The sequence below is a fragment of the Homarus americanus genome, unplaced genomic scaffold (assembly GCF_018991925.1).
Source record: "Homarus americanus isolate GMGI-L3 unplaced genomic scaffold, GMGI_Hamer_2.0 scaffold24694, whole genome shotgun sequence".
NCBI lineage: Eukaryota > Metazoa > Arthropoda > Malacostraca > Decapoda > Nephropidae > Homarus > Homarus americanus.
Window position 1 is genome coordinate 7,445,898 of NW_024732780.1, and position 13,545 is coordinate 7,459,442.

At 40.3% G+C, this 13,545-nt stretch overlaps 1 protein-coding gene across 1 annotated transcript in view; it reads right to left on the reverse strand.

Annotated features, from left to right (window-relative positions):
- Positions 1-4,318: 4,318 nt before the first annotated feature.
- Positions 4,319-13,545, reverse strand: part of LOC121869026 (density-regulated protein homolog) — a 41,621-nt gene continuing 32,394 nt past the window's right edge. The window contains exons 2-7 of the mRNA XM_042370103.1: positions 9,291-9,402; positions 7,276-7,369; positions 6,883-6,970; positions 6,185-6,358; positions 5,869-6,008; positions 4,319-4,530 (exon numbers count right to left, since the gene is read on the reverse strand). Coding sequence (XP_042226037.1) covers positions 4,486-4,530; positions 5,869-6,008; positions 6,185-6,358; positions 6,883-6,970; positions 7,276-7,365 — 537 coding nt within the window. The 5' untranslated portion in view covers positions 7,366-7,369; positions 9,291-9,402 and the 3' untranslated portion in view covers positions 4,319-4,485. The remainder of the gene's footprint in view (positions 4,531-5,868; positions 6,009-6,184; positions 6,359-6,882; positions 6,971-7,275; positions 7,370-9,290; positions 9,403-13,545) is intronic.

The following is a 13,545-nucleotide window of genomic DNA, read 5'->3' on the forward strand; positions in this document are numbered from 1 at the left end:
GAAGCGGGGCCTTCTCCGATGGGTCCCACTGGTCTGGAAGGTTGTGGACCCCAGGGCCGACCTGATCACCATCAAGCCACTGGGGCCTCAACTGACGCCACTACGGTTGCTGGAGGATCGGCTTTTTTCACACTTCATTTTTCCAACATTAGCGGACTGAGATCCAATTTTTCTTCTGTGGAGCACCATCTATCAACCTCTTCCCCCGACCTCTTACTACTCTCTGAACTTCAACTGACCAAAGCAGCTTCACCCAAACCTTTTCAAGTCTCTAACTACAACCTTTGTACCTCCTTCCGTTCTAAGGGAGGTGTATGCGCCTACTGCAACACACGTACACCTATAGCCCGACTCACGGATCTTGAATCTCCCCTTTATGATGTCATCTGGCTCAAAATATCTCTACCTACTATGACTATTTTTCTTTGTTTCCTTATCTGTTCTCCCAACTCTACCAACTATTTCAAACTCTGACTATCTCACTTCTTGCCACGAGTCGTTGCTATCCACACACCACAACACCGAGATCCTCTACCTAGGGGATTTCAATGTACATCACAGAGAGTGGCTTGGTGCAAGGGATGACCCAGGTGGAGCTGAGGCACTCTCTTTTTCCTTACTTAATGATTTGGAACAAATAATCAAACACCCTACACAAGTTCCTGATGGACACGATCAACTTGCTAACATTGTTGATCTTTGTTTTACCTCTAACCCCTCACACTATTCATAATCAATTTCTGCCCCCTTAGGGTCTTCTATATCACAACCTCATTTCTATTAAATCAAACTGGGCACGACCACCTCCCCCACCCCCCTCGAAACGTCAACTATGGCACTATCGGAGAGCAAGCTGGCTATCCTTACGAGAATTCTTCACCGACTTTCCTTGGGATGAATGTTGCTTTTCCACTCGGGACGCCTCGGTATGTGCTGACAGCATTGCTGGGGGTTATACAGGGCGGTATGAATGCATTTATCCCATCTTCTACCAAAACTTTCACATTACAGTCATGGTTTGATCGCTCCTGCTCTCTTGCTTGCAGGGTGAGAGATAGGGCATATCGAGCTATGAAACTATCTCCTACTATTACCCACACCTCTTTCATTACTTCTAGGAATCGTTGTAAGGCTATTCTTTGTAGGGCCAAGCGGAATTTTATTTAAAGAAAGACTGCTGTCCTGACTAATTCTTCCTCTAGTAAATCCTTCTGGTCCTTAACTAAAAACATCTGCAACAACTTCTGCACGCTTTCTTTTCCTCCCCTCTTCCGTCCCAATAACTCTATAGCCAACTCTCCCCCTGACAAAGCCAACCTCTTTGGCACCTTATTCTCCTCTAATTCCACCTTAGACGATTCCCACTCTATCCCTCCTACCCCTGCACCTCGTACTGAACCTATGCACTTTCCTATAATCTCCACTCGCAGGGTTGCCGGTGTATTATCCAGGTTGGATGTGAGTAAGGCGCATGGACCGGACGGAATACCCCCCTCGTGTTCTGAGGCGAGTGTGCTGAAGCCCTGGCCCGTGCTTGCTCGCCTCTTTTGCCTTTGCCTCAGAACCCAAACTTTTCCTTCTTCTTGGAAGCATGCCTTGGTTCAGCCCATCCCGAAGAAGGGTGACCATTCTAATCCCTCTATCACCCCATTGCTCTAACTTCATCCCTCTCTAAGATTTTCGAAACTATCTTGACCTCCCATTTTCTCCGTCACCTTGAATGCCTTTCTCTTTTGTCGGATCACCAGTGTGGCTTTCGCCAGCCGAGATCTACTGATGATCTGCTCTCCTACTGCACACATCTTTGGTCATCCTCTCTTAGGGATTATGGGGAAACTTTTGTCGTGGCCCTCAAAATCTCCAAAACATTTGACAGGGTATGGCACAAGTCTTTGCTATCTAAACTTCCCTCTTTTGGTTTCTCTCCCCCAATTTGTTTTCTCATCTCTAGCTTCCTTGAGAACCGATCCATGGCAGTTGTTGTCGAGGGATCGATTTCTCGCTCTTTCTCTACCAGTAGTGGCGTCCCACAGGGTTCTGTTCTTTCACCAACTCTCTTCCTTCTTTTTATCAATGATTTACTTCACACTACAACTAATTCTATCCATTCTTACGCTGATGATTCTACTCTTCACTCTTCCTCACATTTTCCCCTTCATCCTAACTCTGTTTTTAGAACTGATATCATTACTTCTATCAACGCAGATCTGTGCAGCATCTATGAATGGGGAGGTACAAACTTGGTTAAGTTCAATAGTAATAAAACTCAATACTTACCTATTACACTTTGTAAATTAGACGATTGCCCACCAATTACATTTCAGGACGCAATCATCCTCCCAAATTCTGAAATAAATATGTTAGGCCTCACCATTTCTTCCAATATGTCCTGGAAATCACACATCCTTAGTATAACTAAAGCTGCCTCCCGAAAGTTGGGAATGCTGTACAGATGCCGCAGCTACTTCACTCCTGAGCAGTTGCTCCAAGTATATAAGGGATTCATTTGTCCTAGCTTGGAGTACTGCTCTCATATCTGGGGTGGCTCTTCTTCTGTCCAACTATTAGATAGGGTGGAATCAAAGGCATTTCGTCTTATTAACTCTCCTCCTTTAGTCGACAATCTCTCCTCCCTTTCTCTTCACCACAATGTTGCTTCACTCTCTCTCTTTTACAGGTACTTTAACGGGCAATGTTCGGTGGATTTGGCATCCTGTGTACCGCCGGCAAGGCCGTGGGTTCGTAACACACGTCTTGCCCGCGGTTCCCACCGTTTCTCTGTGGATGTCGGTCACACGAGAATAACCCATTATAGTACCTCCTTCTTTCCTCACACAGCCAAACTGTGGAATGCTCTGCCTTCTTCTGTATTTCCATGCTCTTACAATCTGTCTCACTTTAAAAAGCTGGTTTTCCGGCATCTTCGTGGTGTAGGATTAATACAGTATAACCTTTTTTTTCTATATTTACATTTCTTTGCGTTCTTTTTTTCTCGCCTCCCAGGCTCGGTTGTGGGTTGTTTGACCTGCGCCCGGGTGGGCTAATTCTCGTAAAAAAAAAAAAAATAAATGATTTAAATTGTATTTGTCCCATCTTATCTCACTGGAACAACAATAATCAAACGTTAAATGTACTATGGACAAATTTCTTCGGGAAATTCTTTGTAATAGCTTTGCTACAAGCTTGTAAACTATTATCAAAAGTAATTTACCTAATATACAATAGTTACCACATTATATAGATAATAGATTTTGGGTAATTATTGAAGACTGACCTGTGGCTGACTTTTCATGGAAAACTACTTTAAAAATGCCGCAATTTCACTGGGTTTTTTTTATAGTGGACACTTGTAGTTTGTGCAAATCTATTAAACACTGGTTATTTCGAAATTAAACCTAACCTAACCTTAGTGGGAATGAAAAATAGACCTCACCAACCTAAACTTACCTAACTTCCTTAAACAAACTCAAACATGAACACAACAACATAATGTATGACCATCAATCCAAAATAGAAAAGGAACATTTTAAAAGCTCGAGCCATATAAAAAAAAGTGTTACACGACTAACTTTCATTAAATGTCACCATATACAGAAGTACTGTACAGTGAATAACTTGCCTGGCTCCCAACTGAGGTTCCTCGACTACAACGGGTTCCACAACTTTCCTTCGAGGTGTCCCGCAAAACTTAATAATAATAACAGTTAAAAGCTCACCAGTTTATGATAAATGAAAGGAACTCTTTTTAACTTGAATTTGTCTTGAACAAGAAAATACTGAGCTTTTTTTAGTGAGATGCAACTTAGCTTTCTATTGGCTGGAGAAGAAGAGAGAGATGATTGGGTTACATGTGGCTGACAGTGTTCCTTGGCCATGAATGTGGGAAAAAAACCTGAAATCATTCCATAAATATCATACAGCACAGAGTTATAGGAAGACAATTTAATCCTCACCATGATATTAACTTCCATTAAAACTGATTCTAAAACAGATAAATTATTGTGTACAAGATTATGACTGAGGAAGGTGACACAAGGTACTAGTGACTGAGGACACAAGGTACTAGTGTACAGTACATGTCTGCATCTGTTTATCCTGTGATAAGTTAAGTACAAGCCCATAGTAGTACAGTAATGACATGAGAATGTTGTAAGGCAGTACAGTAGTAATAGATTGTTACTCTACACTTAGCTGTGGTGTGAGCCAGACACAGAGAGAAGCACTATGTATGTACACTACAGTAATGATAATTAATCAAACTTATAACTCTGATAATTATCTTTGTGATAAATAAAAATGTAAATAATAAAAGGGCAGCATATTTCCATGGGTTTATTTATAATGAACTTGTGTCTTTACTGTAAGCCAACAAGACTTAGCACTTATGTTCTACCCCATCTTCTATGCTGTCATCATCAACACTTATATCTTCTATGCTGTCATCATCAACGCTTATGTTCTCCCCCATCTTCTATGCTGTCATCATCAACGCTTATGTTCTCCCCCATCTTCTATGCTGTCATCATCAATCTGTTGAGAAAACCATTGATACTAAGATAAACTACACAATTTACGTTACATGATGAATTACTGAAGAAGTTTCAATGATGTACACCCCTCCACTCTAAACCCTGACCACCAGCCTCACACAAGGTACAGTAGTGTATTGTATAGCTCAACACTCCTGTCACAATTATACAAGTGCTTAGAAATTCATGATACAATAATCCTTCATAATTCAATGATACAGTAATCCTTCATAATTCATGATACAATACAGTAATCCTCCACAATATATGATACAGTAATTCATGAAACAGTATAGTAATCCTCTGCAATTCATTATCCTCCATAATTCATGATACAGTAATCCTTCACAATCTGCAATGTGTCATAATTCATATGTTTTCTGAAATCCCTCGCCCAAACCTTATTTAGATTTTTTGTGAATCATATCAAAAACTTACAAAATGTCCACAACCTACTACAGTACTGTATACTGTAATGCTCTGTAGTATATCACCACCAGATATACTGTACTGCATAAACAGACCTCATACAAAGTTCAATCCGATTTTGGGGTAAAAAATCCCGAGTTTTTTCCTTTATTTGACCCTTACTTTTGAGAACCACTAAGTATACTCCTAGACATAATTTGCAGCAAGGCACCACCAACAAGTCTTGGCCGTGACCACTACCACAACAGCTGATGCTATCAACAGTGTTATAAAAAATGAAATTGAATTCCCTCCAGCTACCAAAGCCTATGAGAAATATGATAAAATAATATATACAGTACCAATAATTGTGAGGAATAAACAATACTGTACTGCCATTTGGCTGCTGGACAATGGGACACAACTCAGTGTGAACTCTTAACACAAGAAGAAAGTTTATTCCATTTTATGTTTTTAACTTCATGATAATTTTTTTTAACATATTCTGTATGTAATATTGTGTGTGCATGTACCATAGAAAACAAAAAGAAGAAAATTACATATATCTCCCCTAAATTATAAGTACTATAAAAATAACCATTACATATCTGACAGCTTGGCCTGGAGTGGTAGGGAGAGGGCTATGGGGATGTGATGAGTCTTGTTACTAAACTAATATAAAATACTGAAAAACAAGCAAAAAATATAAACAAATGAAAGGAATATTATAACAAATGTAAAGTAACGACCTACATGGTAAGTCAAAAGGCTGAAACAAACTCACAACTTCTGTACTGTACATATTTCCCAGCATTCATAAACCTACATTTCTTATGTTAATAATAAGTGTGGTACAGCAGTAACATGTGTGATCCTTCCTTAATACCTCTGGTACAGTAATATGGTAACAACATTACTGAGGTTATCTTACCTCTGGCCACTTCTCAGGTATGAGGTCTATGAGGTCATCTTTAATGTCACCTTGGACAACAATTTCGTCATCACCAGTCACAGATGACCCACAGGCAAACTTGGTTCCAAAAAACTTGGCTGCAACTTTAAGATCAATATCTGAAAAGTTCCATTTATGAGTATTAAGAAGCCAATTACTGTTGTGTAGAGACAGCTCAGCTTATGTGAAGGTTCCTTCTTAAATGACACCCTTACTCAGTCCAATATTACGTGTACTTGTATAACATAAAGAGCATAACAGTAACTTCAGAGTACTGTACACGAGACACACTCACTAAATGTCTTAAGTCCGGTGATGACGGTGTTCCTCTTCTTGCCTCTGGGAGCCACAAACACTACAACCTTACGTGGACCTTCCTCGGCCTTCTTCTTAGCCTTCACCATGCCCTTTCCTCCCCGCTTCTGTCTCTTCTTCTCCTCGTCGGCCCCTTCCTCTCCCACTACACTGGCTGCCAAACACACCAATATTAACTATCCATTCTATAACTCATGAATCATGTATTCAATAGAGAAATATTAATATTAGGTATGTGATGCTATTGTCATGACCAAGAGTATAACCAGGGTCGGTACTTCCTTTTGGGTGAACTAGGTGGTTGCTTTGGGTCCCAACATCTAAAGGGTTTAATGTTTTGCAGGTATCTCCCCACTTCTAAATGGTACATCTACAATGTATAAAAGTAACAGTTCATAAACGACGCCTGAAAACTTCCCATTCTTTTATGAAAACAACAAATTGTTACTTTGCAGTCTTGGACACAACAATAAAATCAGTTGAACTAAGACTGACAAAGATACATCAAGTTAGTTCTATTTTGTCTTCCTATATTACATTCACAATTTGAAGAAAATAACAAAGACAATAAAGAGACACTGCTTAAAGTATTAGTCTATCAGGAGTCCCCACACATCTGTCTAGCACACCAACACCCCTGTGCTAGTCTAAGTACAGTACACCCCACTAAACACTTACCACCGTCCATCAGTTTCCGGAACATATCTGGCAGGTTCTTCTCCAGCCACTGTTTGCACTTCTCATAGCCGGGGTAATACTCACAGTACTGGAGACACGAGAAAAGTTTCATCTTTAGTGTCAACCTAAGAATCCATAATACTGTATCATAAGTCTTACATTGCTTAATATTTGTAAGGAGTTAGGTTGGTGCCTAGGAACCTAACCTAACTGAACTGAACCTAACCTAATTACTACAGTAACACGACCTACAACAGTACTGTACAACCTTTAACTACATGTGTCACATGTTCCCTCATTATAAGTTATTGTCAACAAATGTGTGGCATTAAATAATAAAGTAAAAGACAAACAGCTTAACACTATGAGTACTGTACAGTAAGTTACACTCACCTCTATGGGCATGGTACAGTTGCCACAGTAAGATACACTGAGGGGGTACTCAACCCCAGGCAGTGGTGTGATGCCGTGAATCTCACTCATTTTGCTGAAAAAAAGTTTTCTAATTTGTTCAAAGAAGTTCACACAAAATCCAGTAAATGTTCTTACACTATGTCATATTATAATGTAAGTGTCGCTGCCATGTGGCACACAGGCATACTCACATTTTCAATTTTTTTTTTCAGGTTTAGTTTCCTTTATCACCTTTGTTTGTTTTCTTTTGTCTTGTTGCATTATGTTTGGTTTACATATGAGGGGGGAGGGGTGGAGGTGGTTAAGTCAGGTCCTTTTGGTCTCTCTGGTTAGGTTAGGCTTGTTAAACATGCCTCGTCATGTAGCATATAAAAAATTTAAAAATTAAAAGTTCTTACGAAGGTACAGTACAGTACAGTATCCCTTTATGTATGGGATAAAGGTCTAGGTTCAAAATTTTAAAATGTCAGTTATTAAGAGTTAATTAATGAGCCTTGGGACAGCGGCTGGGACAGGGAACCATTCGTTCTAGAGAGAGTAATTTCCTTTACCTGTATTGTGTGTGTGTCTACACACATATACAATACATGTAAAAGAAATAATTGTCCTTAGGGCAAACACAAAGGGAATATACATTTCTTTGTACACAAGAAAAATATACCCCCTGGTCATCAAATGTTATTCGCAGATTTGGAGGGCCTCCCGTATTACTCTATGGACAGTATTGTTATTACTGTATATCAATACAGCATTATTTTAACTTAACTCCTTTTAATTTTTATATGGCTTGCAGCCTCCAACAGTCGTCTTAGAGGTCGAAGAATCAGGACTATGTATATTTCATTGTAAATGACTGCAGGGAACCCTTAGCCTTTCATATAATTATCAGACACTGGCTGCTTAGTGACGCCATATTCGCTGCAGCATCTCGCTACGGACCAACCACTCTCTTAACTTCTGTAACAACTCCAGCTTCTGAGCTACAGTAAGCTGTGTGCATTTCCTTTTGGGTGCCATCACTACACAACAGTCACAGGGCACAAGAAACCCAGCACAAAAATACATGAGGAACAACAAAAGGGAGCAATTGAGAGGTAGCATGATGGTGTGTAAACACCAAGACTACAAGTGAGACTGAGGAGGGACGCGCGCTGTGAGGTGTGGACCGAGTACATTTTAGCAGCGGCGGAGTAAACACGGCATTTGGACTGAGAGAGAGAGAGACCGCAAAGGAATGTGTCACATCCAGACGTCGTCCGGACCAACCAAAATCCGGATCTGAGAGTTTCAGAAGTATGAGGGTTTACTGTAATTAGAGTTAATTAATGAAATAACTAAATACTTTCAGAAGATTTAAAATGTCAATTATGCTGTACATTTATCTAAACACACTAGTTTTCACTTTCAATAAAAAAGGCACTGTCTCGTGCAAAAGATACCTGACCTATTACCCCGTGCTTCGGCCAGGTTTGGTGATTACCGTATTTTACGACATACGAGACACTTTTTTGTCCTATATGTGAAGTTGCGGTCTCCCTTAAGCTAATGAATCCTCCAGTTGCTGTCTCCAGTAGGCTAAATACAGGGGGGAGGAGCCCCCTGGTGAGGTTGTTAGGTTAAGTATTTTTAGGTCATTTGCAAGGGAAACGTCATAGATGAAGTGCCTTAAAAATGTCTAAAACATCGCAAAAACACATTGCTCAACAAAAAATCCATGGTTGTCACTTGTAAAAATTTACCCAGATTTGATACTAAAGTAGTTGAACAAAATTTTACTGTACGAGGATAAAGTGACCATCTCTCGTTGGGACATTAAATCATCCTAACATAATTAGAACAAAAAGAAGACAACTCATACACAGTATACATTGAAGACAAAGTCGAAAGAAAACAAAGAAACAAGAAATATGGATCAAGCTTCACCAGTGAACAGTTAAAACAATGATTAACTTCATTACTGAAAGAAATAAAACAAAATGCAATTATTAACTCACATGTGGTTTGCTGTCAGTACTCTGCCACAACACAGTCCTCGGTCTCAGCGTGTTCTTCTAACAGCAGCAGCAGACGACCGCCGCCTACCGTACTTTTAGTAATAATATCCTCCTGTTTTATAAAAAAAAATATATATATATATATTAGCGACTAATGATAAATAATTCAGTTGTATTAATTAATACATCCAAATATTATATTCCTGTTCTCCTGTGTATGGAATAATGAAGTAGTTAACATTGTTTAATGGTTGAAAACTAACATTTAATATTAAAAGAATACATTACTTGACCACTGGAACGGGAGCCTTACGCTGCTTCACTCAGGTTATTAATAATGTTACAGTACAGTACGCCTGTATCTAAGATTCTTAGCAAATGAAATGGGAAAAAAATATATCAATATTATTGTAAATTTGTGTAAAACAAAGACCACTGTCCAGCCAGAGAAATATTGTGTTCATCCTCTTGTCAATGGCGATGTAGTACTGCTTATTGTTAAAGTTAACAGATGAGCTTGTAGTGGATTCCTCATAACCCCACAAGCTCCTGTTAACAGATCACTTACAGCTAACAGCAGGGGCGGATCCAGGGGGTCTGGACACCCCCTTTCATCAGATAATTCTTATACTTTTTCTTTAGTGCAGTATTGTACTCTGACATATTTATATAGTAAAAAGTAATTACTATTGACATAAGAATATCCCTTAATAGCAAGTGCACATGGCTTCAGAATGGCCTCAAAATGACCATGATATTGGTCAGATTTAAAAACAAATATTTTGGTGGCTTAGTGCACCCCCCCCCCATCACCAACTGGGTGGGCTCGCTGTGCTCGTCTTATTCCGCACCCACAACTTCTCCGACCCCCCTCTTCTAGTAGTCCTGAATCCGCCCCTGAGTTACAGATCTGGCAGGTAGTGATAAAAGGCCAGTAAACAGATCAGTGGTACATTTGGGAGTAGCGGGTCTACAGGCAGTTACAACCCTTATATATCAGGATTAATATAATGTCTCGTACAAGAAATATATTTACTGTAGTGTATACGATCGATAGAAACAACTGGACTACCAAGATACTGTACTGTACTGCTCCTAAAACATAAGGTAGTGTACAGTACAGTACGTATTGCTAGAGGCGCGCGCTGTAATTATCAAGAAATTCACTCTATACAATAATATTTCTTGTCCTGGACATTTCTTCATTTAGTTAGTTCATCCAGTGGCGCGCACTGTACTGTATACATCTGGCCGCGGCGAGATGGTGAACTGACTTTTTTTACTTTTTACTTTTATCCTCTTCGCCACTGATCGGCTCGTTAGCCGCTTGGGCGATCGGTCACGTCTCTGATTACTTTTCCTTTTCATTTATCCTCTTCGCCACTGATCGGCTCGATAGCCGCCCGGGCGATCGGTCACGTCTCTGTCACGCACTGTTGGCAAATACTGAGCATGCACCGGCTCCTGAATGTACCTGAACCCGCTCCAGTGTTGGTCAAGTCTTGTCTTGAAAGAGCTCACACTCGGTGCCGTCACAACACTCTCTGGTAGATTGTTCCAAGAGTTTACAACTCTCACTCCGAAAAAGTTTGCCCTCACAGTTTTCTGGACTTGCGGCTTCTTCAATCTTGAGCTGTGACCCCTTGTGGGGCGAGCGTCCGCCAGCTCCAAGTAAGGACACTCAACTGAGTAGTGCCCCCTGAGATGCTTATAAACCTCAACTAGGTCACCCCTTGCCCGTCCGTAATATAAACTAGGCAAGTTCAGACGCTCCAATCTCTCAGGGTAGCTGAGGTGCCGAAGTGCAGGCACCAGTCTGGTGCAGTAGGCATTAGAGTACTAATAAGTGATCAAAGTTATCATGGCCGGGAAACTGGAAAAACAGCATAAGTTCCTTAGAAAGAAGAAAATTAAAAAATGAAGTACTTTAGAAATCAATTTGACAATTTGTTGATTCAAAATAATAAACAAGGAAGAACGCAATAGGTGGAAAGATGAAGCTTGACCAACGTCCGATGATGGTTAATATTGGCGGAGGAGCGACCCTGATAATAATATACTGAGGTACAGTACACCTGTCCTGTTGATATAAAGAGAAGAGCGAGTTAGACAGCGAGCGGCAAAGACAGCTGGGAAGACATATCCCGGACACGGGAACAGTGAGAGACAGGGAGAAGGGAACAGGAAGAACAGCAGGAAGGAGTTCCCACCACAACCGTATCCCCCTGTGGCAGCATCCCGGGCGTGTGAACCATATGAAGGACAGGTACAGCAGGTGAGGCTGTGTCCGCACCCTCACTCTGACCCTGGCTTGTGTTGGTACAGTGCTGCTCGGCCTCCTACACGATACTCGACTCTACTTACACGATTTCCCACTGGGAACTTGCGTCTTCTGTGTTTTTATTGATAAATTGATTCTAATTCTTGTTTGAGATATGTTTTTAAGCTCTCATTAAGTGATATTGCGGGAACTGAAGCCAACAAAATCATGATCATTCCTTACTAATGACACTTCTTCCAACTAGGGTTTTGCATTTTATTTGTTTTTAAGGAAATGGTTATTATTACTTCTCATGTGATTTATACGTTCTTTAATTATTTGACCACGAGCCGATCAGTGGTGAAGATGAATAAAAATGAAGAACAAAGTTATGAAACAGCCTCACACAGGCAATGAAACACGGCGGCGCGGAAATTATTGGTGGAGGTCATGGATGGTGGGCGTTGTCGCGATGACATGGCTGCACCACTGCCAGTTTCCCCAGCCAGCTGAATCATAAGTGGCCGCCATTACAGTGTGCGGGGTGTGGAAACTACCATGAAAAATGCAGCCTCCGAGCTATTGCAAAATCCCGTATCAAGGTGCTTGTTGATACCTAACTTAACCAGATTCAAGTAATTTATGCTAATGAAACACTAATACTGTAATTGAATATTACCTAACGAATAAAATTTGACATAATTCAAGTATTATATGGTAACCAAGTCCCAATAGTGTACCTTAACCTGACATAGGTTAACATAATTAACAACCTAGCCCAAGCTACATGTAAAATAGTAACATGACCAAATCAATACGTAACATAACCCCAAAAGGCACAACTTAACCTACCCTAAACTGCTACATAACCTAAAGTAAACCAAACTAATTTTGAAAGGAATTACCATAAGATAACCTGACAATGTATAATAACGGTGCAGGAGACAACAGTATACGTGTGTGTGTGTGTGTGTGTGTGTGTGTGTGTGTTGTACACTCAGGGGCGGATCCGGGAATATCAAAAGGGGGGTCAAAGAGGTTGTGGGTGGGGGAACATGGTGAGATCAGCTAGTCCAACCAGCATTTTGAGGCCATTTTGAAGTCGCGTGCACTTGACATTAGGAGATATTCTGATCTCATTAGTAATTCTTTTTTACTATATAAAAATGCCTGAGTGCATTATTGCATTAAAGAAAAAGTATTGGAATCTTCTGATGAAAAGTGGGGTCTGGACCCCCAGGACCCGCCCTTGTACACCCTATACACGTACTGTAGTGAGGTGAATATTGACTATGTGTATATAAAGTAATAATATGAGTCTAGGTCACATGATATCCGGGAATGATATAGAACAACAACTACCTGTAAAATTAGTATCTTATATACAACTTTCCTAAGTAAGGGTGTCCATGTAACTCTACAATACGTGATACTCCAACACCTTTATAGGTACAGTATTAAACTCTCGCAATGGTATCATCGTTTTCCCTCACACACACTTGTATTTCTTTTGCCTGTCTTTTTTTAGATTTACTTCATCACCACCACTCCATTTTAAGTGTACAGTACAGCAAGCCTTGCTGTATTATCCTCACTACCCCTATTTTTTATCAGTCATCGCTGCCTACACTTGTCTTGTCCAGTAATTATTTCACATAAAGGTTCCTTAATCTCATCTGACGTCATATCTTTCAAAAGGCTTAATTAAGCAACTAGGTATTATGTATCGCTCTTCATATCTCAACTGTACTTCGGTGTATTAATTAAGAACCGTTAGTCACAGACTTTTAATTCTTATGGTCAATTAAAACCTTACACTTGTATTTTTATGGTTCACTTGTTGATGTTTAATGCAGTAGCCCCCTCCTGGGTGTAGTTAACAGTCATGGTACAGTAGCCCCCTCCTGGGTGTAGTTGACAGTCATGGTACAGTAGCCCCCTCCTGGGTGTAGTTGACAGTCATGGTACAGTAGCCCCCTCCTGGGTGTAGCTGAC